At 49.7% G+C, this 21,939-nt stretch overlaps 1 protein-coding gene across 2 annotated transcripts in view; it reads right to left on the bottom strand.

Annotated features, from left to right (window-relative positions):
• CGNL1 (cingulin like 1) overlaps positions 1–21,939 on the bottom strand; it is an 80,728-nt gene that overhangs the window by 35,412 nt on the left and 23,377 nt on the right. For both annotated transcript variants that reach the window (XM_082198310.1, XM_082198311.1), the window contains 7 exons: positions 11,454–13,093; positions 10,825–10,919; positions 10,394–10,487; positions 6,887–6,988; positions 6,231–6,379; positions 4,736–4,871; positions 2,632–2,844 (listed from right to left, as the gene is read on the bottom strand). In XM_082198310.1, the coding sequence (XP_082054436.1) occupies positions 2,632–2,844; positions 4,736–4,871; positions 6,231–6,379; positions 6,887–6,988; positions 10,394–10,487; positions 10,825–10,919; positions 11,454–13,073 (2,409 nt within the window). In that variant the 5' untranslated portion in view covers positions 13,074–13,093. The remainder of the gene's footprint in view (positions 1–2,631; positions 2,845–4,735; positions 4,872–6,230; positions 6,380–6,886; positions 6,989–10,393; positions 10,488–10,824; positions 10,920–11,453; positions 13,094–21,939) is intronic.

The raw sequence follows: 21,939 nt of genomic DNA on the forward strand, positions 1-21,939 counted from the left end.
TGACCTGGAATTTGTTTGAATGAAGGATGGTTTAGAAATGCAACAAATAAACAACAAAACATCTAAAGGAACTCCTTTTACTTCCAATATCCACCCACCCACAAGGCAGATTTAAGTAGGCTTGAGTAGGAGAACTGCTCAGTTCTGATAAGTCACCATTTCCACCACGCAACCAGAAAAATCAAGTGAAATCATTGTGTAAAAAGCAGGGACAGTCAACAATACCAGCCGTCCCCAACCTGGTGCTCTCGTTATTTCCAAATTCCCACCACTTCAGCCAGTGCAACTGTATAATCCTGGGGCTGATGAAAGTTGCAGTTCACAACAGCTAAAGGGCACCAGGCTGGGGACATGTGAACTATGTAATGCACAAAGAATACATCAGAGAGGTAGAATGCTGGAATGGGACGCAGTGAAGGGCCAACCCCCTGCCCCCTCACCCATATATGCATGGCAGAGCAGGGGGTGGCTGTGGAAGCAACAGGAAAAGGGTCAAATTGTCAACAGAACTGGCTCCTTCCCACCAGCTCTTGCTACTGAAGATTGCTGGTGAAATTCACCCAAAACATTGGTGGCCTATGCCTAAGCCACAGGCAGGAAGCAAACAAGTGCTGCCTGTGTTAACATATCTTATTGTTATTACTGCAATATGATATTCACAATGGAAAATGTGGTCTGGTCAGATTAAAAACTGAATGAATCTAGCAGACTCAAGATTAAAGGGACTGACCGGGGAGGGGAAGGATGACGGCATCAGAGCCTTTGAGTTTCCACAAAGTGTTTAAAGGGATAATCTGTGCCTTGCAGGCTTTGTCTAATGACTTGCCAAGACCATTAAATAGATTTTTACATGTGCATGGACTCAGCTTCACAAGGATGCTCTGTGGAGGCCAAAGAAGTTCTGCTACAGGATGCAGGTTGGCTTTTACATTCCGAACATGCAGCAAATAAACAGAGCAAAGTATCTGAAATGGGAGGCAAATGTTTATTCCATTTTTGTCCAGTTGGCCAGGAAGCAACAATTGAGTGGCTTATATGTGCCACTCAGTGTGGCAAAGTAGGGGGGGCAGACAAATGTGGCCCCCATTTAGGGTACAATCCACCAGGATGTATGAAACTGCTTCATTCCCAGGGCTGGGAATACATTTTGACACCTTAGGTTCCCCCTTTACAACAGAGAAGTGCCTGTGGTGGGCACTTAAATCTTATATCAAAGCGGGCAATAGCACAGTACCCTTCACTGCACCAGCAGAGGGCAGCAGGCAAGTGGGGGGGGTGCACAGTTCTGTCCTCTCTGCACTCCTTAGCAACAGCTACAGGAACAAAACAAAACAAAAAAACAAATCCTGGGCCAGCACAAATCCACCAAAGGAGAAGGGAAGAACATGGGGACAGCCTTCCACCACGCCACTTAATTTCTCCAGCTAGGTGAGTCCAGTCTCCCAAGTAGCAGCGCTTTCCAGGTTCCCTGGGATTGAACCTTATGCATGCAACTCGGGGGCTCTGCCTCTGGACTCTGATCCTCTCCCCCCCCCAGGAGGGCTTATGGGACCCTAAAAAGGACCTAAGTCAGGACAGGAGAGCATCCCATAATTGCCAGGAGATCGTCTTGCTCCATTTCAAAAGCCTTCTTCACTCCTCCCCACCAGTCTACATCCTCCTCCTGAGTCTGAACCCCAATTTTCTACCCCTGCTCCCCCAGTTCCTATTAAGGGAAGTGGAGGTACAGGGAAGAGCCTTGGGCTTCTGAGCACTAAAGCAGGGAGCTGTCTGAGACCACGGGCAGCCGCCTCTGTTCTGGCTGCAACTGCTCTATAAGACTCCTCTTGCTCAACCGGACAAAAGTCTCTCTAGGGCCATGTTCTGGTGCCCCCCACCCCTACCCTGCCCTCCACAATGTGGTCAGTATCCAGTTTCAGAGATAAGACTTCCTCTGCAAATGGAGGCTCCATTCAGCTCACAGCTGTTGGAACACCTGCCCTGCTCCCAATTCTGTCCCTTCGCTTTCAGGGAGCCATCTAAACGTCCCAGACACATCCTGAAGCCCAAAAGTTTATTACATGCTGTCTAAAGAAGGATTTCTGTACTTTGGAACTGGGCCTCACTCAAATGTCATGGCTGGGTCTGAGGTGAGCCAGGAATTAGGGGCCAGGGGGCAAGCCAGATATCAGAACCAAAAGAACACAAGAAAAGTCCAGAAAGCCTTTCTTGCCCCCTCATAGTCCTTCCTGTCCAGCTGGGTTCAATGCCCACCCTGGAAGGAAGGGTGTCAGCCCAGGAACCGAGAACGGCAAAGACAGATATTGTAATACATGTCTCAGGGACATGGCCCCAGCCGCTCCCCAGGTGACTCCAAGGGTGTCAGCAGGACAGGAGTGACCAGGCCCAGGGAGCAGGGAGAGGCTCATTTCAAGCAGGGGCAGGGGAGTAACCGGATGATAGGGAACCCCAGGATGAAAGCCACCCCAGCACAGCAACCTGGCTCAAAGAGAAGCAGAGTCCTGGGCTGGGTGAGTCCCCTGCTAGCTGCTGGCTAGTCCCTGCTCCAGCAAACCAGTTGTTCACCTCCAGGGTCTCCCAATGAACAACAGCCTTGGCTGAATGTTAAGTCTGGCTCTGCACCCCACTAACCTCTGTAACTTCTTCCAAGCTCTCTCTCAGGGTCTGGAGTTCCTGGCTGTGTTGCTCTTTGAGCTGGTCTATCTCCTGGTCGTGGCTGGACACTTCTTCCTTCAGGGCCCCCTTCAAGGCTGTCAGTTCACGCTCTCGCTTCCTCAGGATGTCTTCCTGCTGTTCTTTGACCCTCAGGATGGCCTGAAGATCCTGCTTCAGCTGCATTAGCTCCTGCACCAATAAAAAAAAGAAGAGACTTGTAGCCAGCACTGCTTAAAAAGAGAGGTCAAAACCACTGAGAGCAGAAGGGTCATTTCCAAGGCCCTCAGAAACTCAGCACCAAGTCCTAGCTTGAAGAGTTACCTGAAACTGTTGGTGCTCAGGCCGCAGAGTCCTCTTCAGCCACAGAAGAGGATATAAGTGAAGAGCATCAGCAGGGCTGGCCCACCCAAGAGGCAAGGTGAGGCAAATGCCTCAGGCGGCAGGATCCACAGGTCCAGCCTTCAAGAAATGCACCATCTGCCACTGCCACCACAGTGGCAGTGATGGTGCCCTTATTAGAGGCCAAATCTGCCTCCTCCTCCTCAGCAGTAACCCATCCCCCCATACCACCTCTACAGCAACCTCTCAGCAAGTAGGAGGTCTGCTGGTCTCCTCCCATCCCTAGAGACGAAATGGCAGGGGCTGTCCTCTGTGGACTCTGCACCCACTCAGCCTGATTCAGAGCGGGCCTCTTTCCTCCCCACGGTGGCCTTTGAGTCCCACTTCAACCACTGAGCTAGCTCGATTTGATTCCCCCACCTGTTGTCAATGTAGATTTTCAGGTGGCGAAATGGGACAGGCCACCACCCCAAGCCTCAGCCTCTATCACTGGCAGGCAGCAAGAACTCTCTGGATGGGCCAGGCTTGATACAGAGCCCAGGAGCCCAGATTTCCTCCCTTTGCCCAAACAGAGGCATTTTTGGCTTTGGCTCAAATCCATCTCCTTACCCAACTCCAGCTCAGGGCACAATAAGATGAAACACAGTCTTCTGAAGATTTTGTAACCTTAACACAGGCTTAAAAGGCCTTGAATATGACTGTAGCAGCAGGCAGAAGCTGCAGGAAGGAGAGTGCTTAAACATTCTCGCAACCCAAATCACCCCAGCTGTTTCTCGCTAAGAAGAAGAAGAAGAAGAAGAAGAAGAAGAAGAAGAAGAAGAAGAAGAGGAGTTTGGATTTGATATCCCGTCTTTCACTCCCTTTAAGGAGTCTCAAAGCGGCTAACATTCTCCTTTCCCTTCCTCCCCCACAACAAACACTCTGTGAGGTGAGTGGGGCTGAGAGACTTCAAAGAAGTGTGACTAGCCCAAGGTCACCCAGCAGCTGCAGGTGGAGGAGCGGAGACGCAAACCCAGTTCACCAGATTACAAGTCTACCGCTCTTAACCACTACACCACACTGGCTCCACACAGAGGAAAAAGATACAGTGGTGCCTCACAAGACGAAAAGAATCCGTTCTGTGATTCTCTTCGTCTAGCGGTTTTTTTGTCTTGCAAAGCAAGCCCATTGAAGGATTAGCGGATTAGCGCTCTTAGCGGCTTTTAGCAGCTTTTAGTGGCTTATCTGCTGATCAGATCAGTTGATAAGCGGCTTAGCGGCTTAGAAAAAGTGGGGGGAAGGAAAAAAAACCAGCAGGAACTCGCAAGACATTGTCGTCTTGCGAAGCAAGCCCATAGGAAATTTGTTTTGCGAAGCACCTCCAAAACGGAAAACTCTTTCGTCTAGTGAGTTTTCCGTCTTGCGAGGCATTCGTCTTGCAGGGCACCACTGTACTGGGGACAAGAATTCCCCTCTCCACCTGTTCTATGGGATGAAAAGCAGTGTCTCACTGCTTGGTCAGTGATCAGGAAAAAGTTGCTATCTTCCAACATCCCTTCTTGTTTGGCCCTTAAACTGAACCCTTTGCCCTGGTGCCACCAATTCACCTCAGGGACCTTGGATAGGAGAACACTTCCCTCAGGCCTGGACTACCACAGTCGCTATTTCCAACACAGCAGAAGGCCTGCTGCTTCCTGCCCCTTCTTCTAAAAAGAACCACGGCCCCTCCCCCAGGTCGCATTCTGCCTCCCTCACGACTCACCCCAAGGAGCATCTCCCTTTCGCCATCCTCAGCGTGCTTCGCGTTGTCCAGCTCGTCGTGCATCTCAGAGAGTTGGTCCTGCAAGTCCCGGATCTCCGTCTGCTGTTGCTCCTGCTCCATTTTCACTTGAAAAAGCCTCAGTAAGGGAAACGGAATCATGTTTTCTACCTATATTCGGTCATGTATTGTTTCATGTATATATTCTTGATTTCTGAGGAAGGCCAAAGGGGTCCCCTCCTTTCAGGTAATGGCAAATGGAAAGTTGGGGCCTTCATGGTGCTCGCGACCTCCCAACTTCTTGCCTTGGGAACTCCCCACCCAAGAAGACACTCTCAGCCAACTCTCTCCAGAGTCACAGGAAAAGGTTCAAGGCTGGTTTATTTGGGAGAGTTTCTGGTGAGAACAGAGGGAAACCGAGGCTGCTGGTGTAGTTTGGGGGGGGGAGCTCCTACACAAACATAGCAATGGAGGAATGCCTGAGCCACAGTTTTGGCAGTAAGAGAAAAACATCTGGTGAAACCAAACTGTGTTTCTGGGATGTTTTCCTCTGTTCTGGCCACTACCTTTTTTCATCATTTCTGGAAAAGAATTGCAGTCAGTGCTCAGCTTCTCCCTTTGCCCTTATCCCTGACCATTGGCCGTGCTAGTTGGGGTTCCTGGCAACATCTCCCCCCCAGTGGCGTAGCGTGGGGGGTGCAAGGGGGGCCGGCCGCACCGGGCACAACATCTGGGGGGGCGCGCTCGCTGCCTCCGGAGTCGCCGAAGAGCCTCGGGAGCAGGCTGTAGCACAGCCCCATGTCTCGCGGAACTGACGAGCTGTGCGCGCGTCCGGGCTGAAGGCGTCCGGCAGGCAGCGGCTCTCAGCACTCGCCGTGGTCCCCGCGCATCAGGGCCGCGGAGGACGCGCCAGGCAGCCCCTCCTCACAGCCCCGCCTCCACCGCTGCTGCCGCAGCTGCTGAGCCATGTTGCATTTTCCTCGCCTCTCTGCCCCCCTCCTCCTCCGGGCAAGCGGCGTCGTTTGGGCAGCAGCGCCAGCGGCAACTCGCCTCAGATCACCTGACGCGGCAGGTTAGGGGTTGGGGGGGCGCAAATTACTTGCCTTGCCCCGGGTTAGGGGGCGCAAATTACTTGTCTTGCCCCGGGTGCTGACAACTCACGCTACGCCGCTGCTCCCCCCTCCCAGGTTCCCCACTCCTGGCGCAGAGCAGAGGCAGGCAGGGAGAGGAGCAAGAGAGCCGCAAAGAAGCAAAGTCTGGAGGGTGGCTTTTGAGGGAAATGGACTGAAACCGTAAAAGGGCATGAACATTGTGCCCCTAAGCCAGGATCCCTATCAGGCTCCTGATGGAAGGCTGCAAAGGAGGGAGGGAGATTAAGATGGGATCTGTGGGCTGACGGGGTGATTCCCAAGAGGGCGGACAATCATGCCCCACTATTCACCCCAGCAGGCAGGCAGGCAGGCAGGCAGGCAGGCAAGTCCTCCTGCACAAAACTCACTCTTCAATGTGCTGCCTGAGGTCTTTCTCGCTCTCCTCCAGCTGCTTCCGAAAGGTGTCTTTATCTTCTATGGTCTTTTCCAGCTGCTGCTGGAGCACTCTCAACTCTGCCTTCACTGCATCTCTTTCATCTGTAATGTTCTGTTGGTTCTGCAAACGGGGGGAGATCAGAAAGACAAGATGCCGGAAAGAGGCTGGGGCAGGCCCTTTTCGGAAAGAATGCTGCCTTTTTGAGAAAAGGGGTAGGCACTACATTGAGTTACTGTAATAAGAGGTGTCCCCCTTTTTAAATAGTAATGTTTGCAGAAATTCACTGTACCCAGCAGCTGGGCTCAGCACCAGCAGCAGCCCTAGTTTCAGGGCTGGGGGCCACATCCACAGCCAGCCCCCACCAGCTTAGGCAGCTTCTGTATTCTGAGAGGTCCAACTAGGCCAGCACCAGCTTTCAGGCAGACAGGGTACTACCTGGCCCAGGGTGGGGAACAGAGCCTAGGCCCAACATAGAGGTATGGGCTCCCCAAAGAAGGGCACTCTGATGCAAAGGCGAAGCTGCCCTGACAGTCCCTGCCCATGCAAACAATTTTGCTTTTCCCTGAGAAAGCAGAGCAATGTGCAGCGCACAGCGCTGATGCAACAACAGGGTGGATGGGAACCTACCTTGACTTCCAAATCCAGCCTCCTCTGTAGATCAGAAACCTCCTTTTCCAGCTCCTTTGTCTGTTCCATCAACGCCTTGACTGAAGCAGACGTATCAGAGGCCTACAGTCAAAGAACACATGCTTGCTCTGAAAAATCTATAGATTGTTTTGTTCTAAAAGAGCCAATGCCTCAGTTTAGAGCAGTTCTGATTATCCCACACTGTCCCTGAAGGAGCATCACTGTACTATATCTAAATAATGTATTGTAGGGGGGCGGAACACGTGTCACCAGGGAGTCCTGTCCTTTGTGTGCACCACAGAGAAGGACCACTCACATTGGTGCTACCCACCATTCCTAGGTAAGCCCACTGGGTCCAACTCAGAGCCAGTGTGGTGTAATGGTTAGAGCACTGGGCTACGAGCTGGGAGATCCGGGTTCAAATCCTGACTCAACCATGAAGCTGAGTGACCTTGAGCCAGTCACCATTTCTCAGCCTAACCCCTCACAGGGTTGTTGTGAGGACAAAACAGGGAGGGCAAGAACCATGTAAATCACCTTGAACTACTTGGAGGAAAAGGTGGTATATAAAGTAGACAAGTGAATAAGCAAACAAGGAGCCCCTTTGCCAAGGGACCCCCTCAGGCCGAAGCCGACCCTCTTAAACTAGGCCTGAAACAAAATTGTCCATTCGGTTTTGCTTTTGTTTTCACCAGCAGATTTCACTCATTTTCCATCCAGGTTCTGAATCCGTTGCAAGAGCTAAACTCAGGGGGTCTCACTGAGCAACATCTCAAGGACCCCACGCAGGCCCAGCCCTAGTCCTAATGGTCAAAGGGAGGGGCTTCCTGTTATGTACTGAGTTGAATAGGATCCAAACTGAAGCAGTCTGATTGGTCCTAGAACAATAGGATCCAAATTGCAGCAGTCTGATTGGTCCTAGAACAATGCAGCAGTATGATTGGTTGGCAGGAACCACCCAATCCTGCTCCAGATAGAAGTGAATCCACAACCTGATTGGCTTACAGTAGAATTCCGGAATTAGCCAATCATGTGCAGCCCATTGTGTAAATAATGTATATAAAGCAGATACTGTGAGGGGACTTCCATTCATTCCTCCTCACCACTATGAGCTGAATAAAGAGCATGAAATCACTTTGCGACTCTGAGTATATTTCACTTCCCATGAAGTGTAGGTGGGTTCAGTCATGACTGAGGCTGAAGTTCAGCTCAAAAGGATCAGGGACATAAGAAGGGCAAAGCAACTATATTTCTGGAGGCCTGGGCCACACCCACTCTCAACGTGATTGGCTGTCTAAGCCCCGCAAGCAGTGAATCGTAACTCAGAGCTTAAGAGCCAATGCCAGTAGCCCAAACCCTAATGCTACGTGATTGGATAGCGTGTATCGAATCAGAACGCAGGGGCTCAGGATCCTTAGTCCAGACTCGAGCTCAGGTGAACATAGACCACTGAATACATAACATCACCCCTCCCCCGTTTCACCTCACAGCATCCCTTTTCATCTTCAACGCTGAGTACCAATTAGCAGAAGGATTTCCTGTATTAATATCATACTTAACATAAGGCAGGATCACATGTGAATGGACCTTTGGATCATGTTTTTACTTCAATGGAGTTCAGCCTAAATTTGAAACTAACATTTGAACCTGATATTGCTCAGCTAACCATTGATATCTACATAAAACAAAGAACAGGCATAAAAAGTGTGTGTAACAGTTACAAAGCACAGCTTGCCAGCTTAACAGTGCGCCAACACACTTATGGAGCTTGGCATGGTCTGAAGCTTCATTATTCTCTGGAGTTTACATGCTGAAAAAGGACAGAGATCCAAATAGCAGAATCCCTGCCAAGTTACTAGATCTTATAGAGTGAGGAGGAATTCAGACTGTCACGCTTTTGCAGGATGGATGCACATTCCAGAACTTTTGATTTGCTCAGTTAAAGTAGATTAAATTGCTCTGTCACCCTAGCATGAAAAATCCACTTTTAAAAAAAGAAATGGACTTTGTAGTTTGAAAGTGACAGGAAAATGCATGGAAACATGAAGAGATATTTAAGGGAAAGGCATGCAAACATCCTGCAAGTAAATCAGGATGACTGCAGGATCAACACTCATTGCCATCTACCATATTTTTCGCACCATAGGACGCACTTTTTCCCTCCTAAAAAGCAAGGGAAAATGTGTGTGCGTCCTATGGAGCGAATGCAGGGGGAAGGCAGGTGGGAAAAGCCCTCAAGAGCCGCACACAATCTTCGTGCGCTCTTGCGGGCTTTTCTCCAGGAGGGAGAAGGGACTGACTGGCCGCATCAGTCCCTTCTCCCTCCTGGGGGAAAAGCCCCCAAGAGCGGCACACTCTTTAAAGGCTGCGCGGCTCCTGCGAGCTTTTCTACGAGGTGGGGGAATCCCCCCACCTCCCAGAAAAGCCAGGAGAAGCCGCGCAGCCCCTTTAAAGAGCGCATGGCTTCTGCGGGAGGTGGGGGAAGCTGCAGCGGATTCCCTCCTCCCGGGCTCCCTTTGAAGCGGCAATGTGGGAGGGGAGCAGCTTACACTCGTGTAAGCAGCTCCTCTCCCACTTTCCTGCTTCAAAGCAACTACGGAGGAGGGAAGGAAGGGGACCATGGATCCTCTGCTGGCAAATGCAGCAGATTCCCTCCTCCTGGGCTCCCTTTGAAGCAGCAAAGTGGGAGGGGAGCAGCTTACACTTGTGTAAGCAGCTCCTCTCCTACTTTCCTGCTTCAAAGCAATCATGGAGGAGGGAAGGAAAGGGACCATGGATCCTCCACTGCTTGTGACTGCAGCAGATTTCCTCCTCCTGGGCTCCCTTTGAAGCGGCAATGTGGGAGGGGAGCAGCTTACACTCATGTAAGAAGTTCCCCTCCCACCTTCCTGCTTCAAAGTGGAGGGAATCCACTGCAGTTGCGAGCAGAGGATCCATGGCTCCGCTTCCTTCCCTTGAAGCAGGGTGCGGGGGTGCAGGAGGGAAAGAGGGCAGGAAATAGATGCCGGGCAGGAAGACACAACCACACTTTGACCACTGGAAAGTCCACCCCAGCCTCCCCAGATTTCCACTGAGACGGCCAGGCTAATCTCGATGGCCATAAGTCAGGCTCAGCATTATTAACTGGACTTAGATAAGCCATGGTTCCCCTTCCTACCCTCCTCTGAGGCTCAGTTTAAAGCAGCAAAGCGGACAGGAGCCGCCCGCTTTTCTGCTTTAAAGAGTTTAGTGCAACATTTGATTCAGAATATTTTTTTCCATATTTTCCTCCTCTAAAAACTAGGTGCACCCTATGGTCAGGTGCGCCCTATGGAGCGAAAAATACGGTAACTGCCCTGTAAACAAATCAGAACAATAAAGACTGGAAGCAAATCAGAGTGGGTGCTCAAGCCTCAGGGTTGCCAAGAGGAGCCCTAATCTTTTTTCTTCACACAACAAGGTGAGGGATGTGGATAAACACAAGAAAGTTGAAGAGAGAGAGAGCCTTGTTTTCCTTGTGTACTTTACCTGTGAGTTCCCCGCTGCTCTGGACTTTAGAGTCTGGATTTTCTCAAATACCAAGTTGACTTTCCTCTTCGTTGCATCATCATTTTCGCTGCTTCTGAAACATGAACAAACGTCAGCCAGCAAGGCAATGACTGAGATGTCTCACAGTCACCTGAAAGCCCCCAATTCCTACAGTGACCATCTTATGAAAAGACACTCAGCCACAGATGTTAGTACGTTAAGATCAGAGTGGAATTGTACCTCCTGGCAGTAAATCAGAGATGCCTACCTAGACCTCAAGGTTGCTTTAAGGACTGAAAATCGGGAGGGGGGGTGTAATGTATTAATTGGAGACAGCCACCATATCAGTCCCAAATATCAAATATTCATCTGCTCAAGTCCTCAACGTAATGCCATTTCCACAAGCTACAAGTTTGTGCAAGCCCACTAACCCTTCCTTGAGATAGTTGTAGAGAATCTGCTTAGCTGTTTCCTCGTTGCTTTGCTGTGCAAGTTCCTGTTGGCCCTTCAGCAGATCAGGAGTGACCTGGAAAGACAAAGCCAGGTATCAGTCATATCCCTTGCAAGGAAAGCCTTCGGCTTCAGACAGAACAGCCTCTGTGCCACAAGCAGGGTGAGCCCAAAACAGTGCTATAGGATGGTCTGAGAGGTGTGCGGCAGGAATATTTGCAAAGTTGCAGAGAAGAGGATTTGCAAATGACTGCCTTGATGCCAAAGTCAGGAGGGGAAATGGACTTCTGTGTCCGGAGAGCTCTGTTTATTTGATACTTTGCCTTCAAAAAGGTAATGGCTCAAAATCCAAAAATGTGAATTATTCCTAAATATGTCTTAACTTGCCATCACCACCCCGCACTACCTCCCCAGAGCATGGAAGCTGCTTAGCTGAACTCCCCCTTTCTGTGTCTCTAAGTTTTCCATTCAACAACCTCACCTCCGAGTGGCTGAGGCCACAAGGTGCAGGGATAACCAGCTCTTTCATACATATGTCCAAAATTGCATCTCTGTAGCACAGCATCCTGTCACTGGATCATGTCAACAGATCACACTCTGGCAAACATACCTGAGCAGCTGAAGCAGAAGCAAATGTTTTCGCAGGCAGTTTCGGAGTCGCAATACGGTTTGGTAACAAGAGAGTGGAAGTCACCATTTTATTTTCACTTTTCTTGGTCTGGCCTGGAAGTGTGGATGATTTATAAGCCGAACTCTCGCTGACTATTTTACTTTGCTTGTGATATTGCAAAGAGTTGAAATGCTTGCTGGGAGAATCTCTTGCTGCTGCTGTTGCTGCTGCCTGGAGTTTGCCCACAGACCGAGGAGAAACCTGATCCCCAAAAGACACTGACTTCTGATCTGAAGAGAACACCTTCTGAAGGCAACCCTTAGAGGGCTGTAGTAAATGCTTGGATGACGTTGCCGAACTTTGACTAAATTCATCTGAACAACTGGAATTCACCTTGAGCCCACAGGGAAGGGCACTGTCGACACTCCTTGACCGCTTACGGTCATCTGGGTGAATCCTGCTTCTGATTCCCAGCCTGCCTCTTCTCTGAGGACCCATCTTCCGGTCAAACTTTTCAATGAGCTGATCAACTGCAGGAATTGAACCAGTGTCAATATCGCGACCAGTCCCAGGCAAAAATGGGATATACCTTCTGTTTTCATGCCTGTTAACATTGTCAGCATAGATGGCATACTCTTGGTCATCAAGGAAGAACTTGTACAGGGAAGCAACAGAAGTTGGGGTAGTTGATGATGATGACGACCGCCGTGAGCCATTCAGGACTGATCCTGCTGAATCTTGCCTGCGGAAAGGAAGGAGATCAGGTCTGCATTTCCTTGTTTCCTGATAGGTGGGTGGACTTATAGCAGATGGAGATCCATCACTAGAAGAACGTGATCCATGCATTCCATTGGGCATGTCAACAACACTGGGGCATTCCAATTCCGGCTTGCTTTGGTCTGACCCTACTGCAGGCATGGTCAAATTCACAGTTTTTGGTTTGGGCTTGGCCAGTTCTACACACTGGAGGGTCATTTTATCTAATGAAGCAACCTTCAATGGTGAGCTCCAACATTTGCTGTCTGGTTTCTCTTCATCTGCAAGAGATTTGGATTTACTGGATGGGGGAGCCTCAAAGCCTTCCAAATTCAGGATGTTCTTTTCAGGATCATAGGGCTGCAGAAGCTCAGGATGCCTCTGGAAGTTCAACAGACTGGACGACTGGGCAAACCCAGCCTTGAAATGCAAGGTGCTGCTCTCTCCCTCATCCACACTGGCCTGCAGGCTTTTAAACTTATTTGGCAATGTGCTGTAAGTTCCCAAACACTGTCTTTCTTCGCCAGTTTTCTTCCCCAGTTCAGGAGCAGAACTGGAGTCCAGCACTGACCTATCAGGTGTCTCGGTTGCAACCTGTGGACCATTTGCAGGTGCTACGTGACTGTCAGGCAAACATCCCTCTGCATTGTTGAGCACAATGTATGGATGCCCGTCAATCCCTTGGACCCGGATGCTGACTCCATAGGACCCGTCCTTTGCATTCAGTGCACTCTTTGCCTTTAGAGGCACATTGCTTGCAAACTTGAAGTGGATCCCACAGTCCTCCTCCTCCTGCTGCTGCTGCTGCTGCTGCTGCTGCTGCTGCTGCTGCATGTGCCTGAAGCTGCCCACATAGGACTCCATTCTTCACATGGGTTTAAGCACTGCAAAGAGAAAAGAAACAGATACGTGAGTAGAGGAAATGAGCCACTTTCATCTTCATCATACCATCATTTTCTTCACTGACATATGGGGTTGATCCAAGACAATTGGGCATCTGCAGAGGAAAATCCAAAATGCATCCACTACATACAGTGGTTAAAAGGAAGTTCAGTCCTTGAACAGAAATGGGCTGGAGTGGGAAGTGAGAAGAACAAGGCTGGCCGATCTCCTCAAGCAGGGAGTTCCAAAGGGAAACACGAGGACTGCCCAACCATCATTGGCCTGAGTGCTGCCTTCACCCTTGGCTAAACCTCCAAGGGCTGGATGCTGGCAGTGGGTATAACCACCCCACAGCCTCTCTCACAAACTCTTAAAGGCACACACAGCTTCCTCATCTCAGGAATTCTAATGCATACTTTGTGATCCATGCATGTCAGCTGAGTGGTGGACCCCTCCTCTGCTCAGCAAATAATCAATCCAAGGACCCAGAAGGAAGCAATTTTCACTCTGCGTCATCAGGGCACTAGCCTTTGCCTACCTCACTGTGATGCCATTACTACTACTACTACTACTACTACTACATTATTCTTTGCCAGTGCTGCCAAAATTAATAGAGTCTTGGTGGGCCAGAATAAATGGGTGCTGGATCAGGTTTCCAAACTGTGGGTTAGCCACTCCTGGACAATACCATGAGTGCAAAGGCCACTGGCCTAACCTGAGAAGGGCTTCCCCAGGTGGACTCTCAGTCTGTGGAGGGAACATGTTGAGAGAGAAAGTCCCCTCAGATGCCCTAGGCCCAGATCCTCTTCCCAGCTTCCAAATGCCCCACTTCCTCCCCTCTTCATGAAGAAGCAAGCCCAAACCAAACCATACAGAGAGTCCACTCATGTTTCCAAGCTGAAATCTCCTTCCCTAAGTCAGGTAACGCTGCCTTCACCAACCTAGCTTTAGCCCATCAACTTCACGTATGATGAAAAGTTTAACCATTCACACATGCAAACCTGCTGCACTTCTCAAGCAATACAAGTCCGAAAGAAGGATCCCACTTCCTGCTGGATGTGCACTTACAGCCTTATTCCATTTTGCCATGAACACATTCTAGAGCTCCATGAACAAAAGTTGGCTTTTCCGCTTCTTCTAGTTGGTGACCTCCTAACTCCGCATCCCAAGCCTGACAGGAGTGTCAGCTGGCCATGAAAGTAAAGCTGTAGCAACTACGTGTGGCACAAAATGGTAAAAGGCCCTTCCTGTGACCAATGTGCTTCTGTGGCACCATGCAGGTCTCACTTCTTGGCACTTGATCAAAGACCACCTTGGGGCAAGAGTGGCCAAAGGGCAACTCAACTTTTGCCCATATCAGGCTTCAGAAGGGTGAGGAACCAGGACACAGCTGCTGCTTCCCAACAGTCGTCACTGAGAAGACCATGTGGCCAAGCTCAGAGCAGAACACGCCAAGCATCATGCCCTGTCCCAGCTGCAGAATGAAGAGCAGAAACTCAAAAATGCACAGGAAAACACAGGTGGACAACGAACAACTGCAGGAAATGACATTTGCTGCTCCCAGCCTCCATTTCTCAGTTCCCCAGAACTTCCCCACACTTCCAGCTTCCCTTTGTTTGTTCTGCACAATCACATCTCCCACAAGATCTCCAACTTCCAGGTATTATGAGAGAAGACAACACCGGAAACGGTGCCTCCAATCTAATCGCAGTCAGACAGATCCAGCACCCTTGGATATCCACAAAATGTTCTGTCCATTTTGACAGATTTTGAAGCAAGATTGTAAAAAAGAAACAATGTATAATTTATATTGGCTGGGTATGGGGGGGTGACATCATAATACTATTAAAGCAACAGCCAGTAAGACCAGAATAAAGAGAATTCTCCATTTCTAACATTTTAAAGCAACACCCATCCTGAACCTTCAGCATCTACCGGTAATTAATGCTACAGATCAAAGTGAGCTCTTCCTATCAGTGGCGTAGCGTGGGGGGTGCAGGGGGGGCCGGCCGCACCGGGCGCAACATCTGGGGGTTAGGGTTAGGGGGTGCAAATCCACTGGTTAGGGGGCGCAAATCCACGGGTTAGGGGGCGCAAATTACTTGCCTTGCCCCGGGTGCTGACAACCCACGCTACGCCACTGCTTCCTGTGAAAGTCAATGCTATAGAGTAAGGTTGCAACTCAATTCACACTCACCTGAGCATAAGACTTAAGTAAACATGCCCACGTTGGGCAAAAGATTCCTGCCTTGTTGGACTAGTTGACCCTCATGGTCCCTTCCAACCCTACAATTCTATGAGACTGTGAATATGATTATGTCATGAATCTGTTATTCTTTAAGGTGCTAGAAATGGCTTTTGTTGCAATAGAAATAATCATCTTCTGGAATCTGGCCAGTGAGACATTATAGGGAGATTTTGAATCTGTTTGGGAGTTGTTTCCCCCACCTCCAACCTCCTTTTATTACACACAACACAGGCGCACAAGCATTGGCATCTGTATCAAATATATTTTAAACGCTGAAAACTGAATTGGGAGCTTGAGCTTTTCATCCAATGGCTGTGGAATTTTCCTTTTTAAAAACATGGCCTTCTGTTTTAATTTGCCCTAAATTTCAGCAATGTGTTAATTTAGAGGGGAAATTTATTTATCGTTGTTCAGTGTGCTGATGCCTTTTAAATAGTTTCGCAAATAAAATAGAGGCATAACAATATCAATTTTGAGTGGTAAGAGCATAAAGTAGCCAAATTATTTTGCACTGTGTTGTGTTGTAAATCTTGAGGGCATGCCTAACGCAGATTAATGTACGGTTCTTAAGTTATCTACGGCTGCATTTTTATTGACATGGACCACTTCCAATCAGATACAAACAGGCACAGCCACTTTGTATGGTCCCATCAAATAATAAAAAGATAGGAATAGTAGTTGGACTCAGTTCAATTTTACACTGGCTCACGTACTGTTTTCTTAACAATCACATCCTAAAGTGGGGAGGAAGAAGCTGTTTCACCAGGGACATCTTTGGGATCAAAGAATTTTTCCAAGCCCAAAGGCATCTGGTCCAAATAATGTATCACATTCCAGCTATTAATACAGCCAGTCTTGTCAGAAATGAAACAGAAACCATTAAGGTTGCAGCAAATGTTCTTCAAATGCACAAAACCAATCTGGGGCTCGTTGAAGAAAAGAAGTGCCTCTGCACAGGATTTTGCAACCAAACAAAGCTTCTCTCTTCCTTGGAATTATTTTGACATTCCAGAAACCTGTCCACTTTGCAAAACAGATAAATCATCCCTGGGACAGCAGCCAGGGGCAGACTTTGGTAGTCTTTCGTAATGGCGCCCTGTGCGAAGCCAAAATTTGGTGCCCCCAAATGGATCTTTTCTATTATGGGTCTTCTTGATTTTGTGCCCCCCACAGCTTGGCACACTGGGGGGGGGGACTGCCCATACCACCCTAAATCTGGCATTGCAGCAACATGCCCCTGATCGGCAGGTGGCAGCTTATTCCTCATAAATTAGTTGGAACAAATTGCTTCCTCTCCTGTCAGTAATGCGCCTGAACACTTTGGAGGCCAATAATGCAACTCCCAGGATCTTCTGGCACTAAAAACAGTCAGCTGCAATTTAGGAAGTGGGGGGCAAGAAACACTTTTGATGTTCTCTGCCTAGCAGGACAACACATCCACTGTTTCATACTATGCCAAATTTGACGGAGCAAAAAAAAAAAAACCCTTTCACCTGGAAAGTCTGAATTCAGGCCAAGGAAGTCACAGGCTGCCTTTTTGTAAGCTGATTGTATTTGATGCAACAGCTGGGTTTTGTAAATGTTTGAGAAGGTGGCACCCTCCGGGAGGGCAGAGCAATGGCCTGGAACCAGTTTTGCACCTTGAATTTAAAGAGAGTAGAGAGTTCTGATGGAGCTGACTAGAAACCGGCACAAGCTTAGGGGCTCTGGGAATCTAACGCAGGCTTGGGGGGGCTCTGGGAATCCTATCTTTTTGCAAGCTCACTAGCTGTAAATAATACAAAGACACTTCAGTTTCCACTGTTCTCTCGGCGCCAAAGAAAACAAAACCCTGGACTTCTCACCGCTCAGGAAATGAGGGATAGCAATCCAAAACAGGTGGATGTAGCAAGATCTAAAGCAGGGCAGGGGGACCCTTTGCAGCACAAAGGCCACATTGGCAACCTTCTAGGAGCGACACGCCAGTGGTGTGGGGGGCTGGAGGCAGAAGCGGGGGCAGCAACAATATTGCCCATTTCTTTACAGGAAAAGTCAGAGCGTTTCCACATGCGGACGGCCACATCCCTCCATCCAGGTAAGCACCAGGCACAATCACAGTGCGAAGAAACATTCTATCCAGACAAAAGCTCTTGAGGAGGATGCAGAGAAGCCCTACGCAGAGGTATAGCAAGGAGCAGAACTCTGAGGGCCAGACAGAGAAGACTGGAGGGCCACATCCAAGGCTCATCACCCTCTGATCAAACAACTGCATTTCTCCACATGAACCTCATTGGCAATTAAGATTTCCCTCAGACGTTTCTCCAGGTGCTTAGAGGTCTGCCAGGTGGGAAACTGGAGAATGCCTGCCATGACACTCCCTCCCTTGGTCTGTCCACCTGGCACCTTTTTGTTAAGGAGCTATACTAACATTCCCTACCTAATTTGGTACCTTCCAGATATTTTGGACTATGGCTCCCATCTACCCCAACCAGTGCAGTCCAAAACATATGGAGGTCTCCAGGTTGGGGGAAGCTGTTCTGTACTGCTCTCTAAGCCATCCACTGGCATCCCATTGGCCCATAAGAGTATTCACTCTGTTATTGTGACTGGAGGTTTTGCCAGCTTCTGGTATATTTTACTGATTCTGCTGCTGCTCTTGCATTTTATTCATATTATGCGCAACAATATTTGGATATTTTAATATTTAGAATATGAATTATTCTTTTTTATTAACCATATTTGAAGGAAAGTGGATATAAATCCATAGAAACTCAGACCATAAATAAACTAAAAAGACTGATACTCTAAGGGAGTTGCAGAATATATTCTACTAGTTCTGGAGACACTTTGAATAACCAGTAACTGGCACTGACTTGCATTATGGCCAAAAGGTATCATTTTTTAATCCCCGAATCTAGCAAGGAAGTACTGTCTCTGGCTCATCTTCCAAACAGAAAGAACTTCCTTTCTCCCCAGGTCAGTCCAGGCACTACATCAGTCAGGCCGATCCAAGCCAACCCAGCTACTACTTTGCTGGCTGGAAAACTGCAGGTCAGAAGGAACATCACACAGTGGCTGCCCTGGGAGCACGGTTTGCTCCTGGAACTGCTTATATGTAGAAAAAACTTGCACAAGATGGAGCATTTAAGCAGTGGCGTAGCGTGGGGGGTGCCAGGGGTGCCGGCCGCACCGGGCGCAACATCTGGGGGGGGCGCGCTCGCTGCCTCCGGAGTCGCCGAAGAGCCTCGGGCGCAGGCTGTAGCGGAGCCGCATGTCTCGCGGAACTGCCGAGCTGTGCGCGCGTCCGGGCTGAAGGCGCCCGGCAGGCAGTGGCTCTCAGCGCTCGCCGCGGAGGACGCACCAGGCAGCCCCTCTTCACAGCCCCGCCTCCGCCGGTGCTGCTGCAGCTGCTGGGCAGCTGCATTTTCCTCGCCTCTCTGCCCCCCTCCTCCTCCGGGCAAGGGCGTCGTTTGGGCGGCAGCGCCAGCGGCAACTCGCGGGTTAGGGGGGGCGCAAATTACTTGCCTTGCCCCGGGTTAGGGGGCGCAAATTACTTGCGTTGCCCCGGGTGCTGAGAACTCACACTACGCCGCTGCATTTAAGTAGCTCTTAAAAATCTGTTTTATCAGCTGCTCGCTTGGGATCAGCTGTGTCAGAATCAGCATTCAAATCCAATTTTCTCAAGTACTGAAACCCAGCTGCGAATGTTTCAGAGGCCCTGTTGCAGGCAGCCAACATCTTAAAAAGAGGGAGGGAAGATGCGGTTACAGTTCTTTCCTTACATTTTTCTACCTGGCTGAATGGATTTAGAAAGGGGGGGGGGGATCCATTGCTGTCCCAAAAGCAAAGAACTAAAATAGGCTACTTCAGGGAAAAGAGCCCCTTAGGCAAAGTTTCAGCTGCTTCATACGGTACTTCTGGGGAGACGTATTTGGGGAAAGAGCTCCACAGAGGAGAGTGGGGAACAGGATGGTGCAGAATGAGATCCCTTGGCTGGTACATTTATGTGATTGACTGTCACAAATCATGGAGCTGGCTGGAAGGGAAGGAACCAAGAAGTTTCTGCAACTGCAGGCAGAATGCCCCACTGCCCCTGTCCTTGATGCCCCCCCCCCGGCAGATCCAGGCCCCCTCCTTTGCATTCATCCCTGGGGTGGGGAAAGATGGACAGGGAGGGCAGTTTTCATCAGAAAAATGGGCTGTGTGGAAGGGGTTAAGGACCCCTCCCCCTTTAATAGAGTCATAGCCACTTGTGGCTTCTTTTCCTTGAAAGAATCGTCCTCTTACCAGCTAGCTATGGATCTGAAGGGACCAAATCAATGGTTGGCGGGTTTGGGATATAGTTTTCAAAGAGCTCCAAGGACCTGCACAGGACCCCATTCCTCACAGCCACTGAGGTTACCAAGCCTCTCCTGCAAAGACAGAATGCCACACTCGGGACAGTAAATTATCCCTGAATATAGCAAGACTTCCTGTTTGGCAAGGTTTAATGTCTTCCCTTCCAACTTACTAGAAGGAAGATACTGTACAGCAAAGCCCAAATGAACAACAGATGTTGCACTTGTAGCAGCACTGAGGTGTCTTTCAGGTTCTTTTCTACTGTTCTTCTATTAGGAAGACCTAACAGATCCCACTATACAGTCCCTCCCTGGCCGATCTGCCGAGTCTATTAATGAGAGAGTTTAGCATTATATACCTGTGATTTACAGCTGTATCCATGCACTGGCATGTGAAGGGGGGCAGGGGAGCATACCTCCCCGGGCACTATTTGGGGAAAGGGTGCTATCACGGCTGCCCCCCCCCGGACACACGCTGCATGCCTCGCAACCCCAGCCACGCGCCACGCCCCCATGGGCAACGTGCCACGCCCCCTGTTTTCCACTCCAGGGGCTGCAGCATGTTGCTCCACCACTGTATCCATGTGTATTTTTATTAGTATTATTAATTGTTATACAGCATTCAAATGGAAAAATAAAGAGTTTCATTAGAAGAAACTCATGGGCTTTGGGAGACCATGTGTCTTCTGTAGAATTTCCAGCTTGACTCTGGCCAGTGCTAAGCCAGAGGCAATTTATGTCAAATCCACCCTGTACCAGACCCCACAGAAAATTGCCACATCCTGTACTTGTTGCTGAGCCCTGCCCAGGTTCCTCCCACACAGAGGCTTGCACTGCACTCCCAGGAATGTGATCTGTTCTCTCTACAAATGAACTTCAATCACATTCTGATATTTCGCAACTTATGCAAGCAGGTCTTTCCAGGCAGCAGGTCAGACTGGAGAGGCAGCCGGCACCACACTCAAGCTTCTCCAGAGCAATCCCGAAATGACTGTAAAGTCCAACCCACCCCTAAAGGGAACCTAAATGCAAAACAAGAAACGCACTATCAGCTCTGTGGCCAACGATCAAAGAGCTCCATGCTGAAGACATCCACTTCAGCACTGCCTAAATTGTTTGAATTTTCCTGGACTCCCTGGCTGCAGCCTCAAGTAGCTCCCACCCAAAGAAGCTTCTGCTGCTGTTTTCACTCTGGTCATCAGCTCTTGGAGAAGGGGCAGAGCTGAGCAGTAGAGCAACTGCTTTGCATGCAAAAGGTCTCAAGTTCAATCCCTGACATGGCATTCCTGGGCAGAACCGGGGAAAAGAATCCTGCCTGAAACCCTGGGGAGCCACTCCCAGCTTGTTAGCTTAGGCAGCACTGAACTATCTGGGCCAGTGGTCTGACTCAGTGTCAGGCTGCTTCCTATACTTCTACCTGGCTGGTCCCCTGAGCCTGCCTGTCTTCAGCCCTGGCCTCCTTCTGTGACATGAACTGGCAGGACATAGAGGAAGGGGAACAGGATCCTGGCAAGGGCTGTAGCCACGACTGGTACACACCAAGGCAAGAAGAAGATGGGGAAGGGGAGCTTGGGGACTTAGGAGGTACGCACAGGACATGGCGTGGGGGCAGCTGACAGTTCACAGGAGCCAGGAGAGGGGGAACATATCAGCAAAACCAGAGACAGCCCCGTCTCCACAGACATGGCGGGCTCTGAGGCGCTGAAAACAGCGGGAAGGGCGCTCTAGGAAACTGAGGCAGGCAAGGGAACACAACCCAGCTCACTAGTTGACCAGGTGGGGATCACAGGGATCAGTAGGTCTGGGAGAAAGTTTGTGGTCACACAGCTGGATTCGGTGAGGATCACATGCCTTGTCGAGTGCAGAGACACAGTTGCTCAGCTAGAGCAAACCCAGATGTGTCAAAATTGGAAGGATAAAAGGGAAGCAAGGCAGAGAATCTGTGTCTGCTCAGCTTTCCATGTTGATAGACCACGGCTTGGCTGCTTCAGAAGCTCCACTGGACTGTGACTTCGGGACTGACCACAGGTTTTCTGACCACAGGTTTTCTGACCGCAGGTTTTCTGACCCTGGATCTGCTGCAGAGGCGGGAGCCTGGCCTAACTGTTTGACTTTGGACTTGGCCTGGTCTTTGACCTCTTGGACTGTCTGACTACTCTCTACCATTTCCCTTGGGAACTGTGTACTCCAGTGGGACTTACCTCCATGTACATTGGGGTTCAGGACATTCTGCTTCTAAGTTCCTTTCCCCCTCAAACCTGTTGTCTAGCCCAGTTCAAGCAAT

The sequence above is a fragment of the Podarcis vaucheri genome (assembly GCF_965113315.1).
Source record: "Podarcis vaucheri genome assembly, chromosome: 14".
Lineage (NCBI taxonomy): Eukaryota > Metazoa > Chordata > Lepidosauria > Squamata > Lacertidae > Podarcis > Podarcis vaucheri.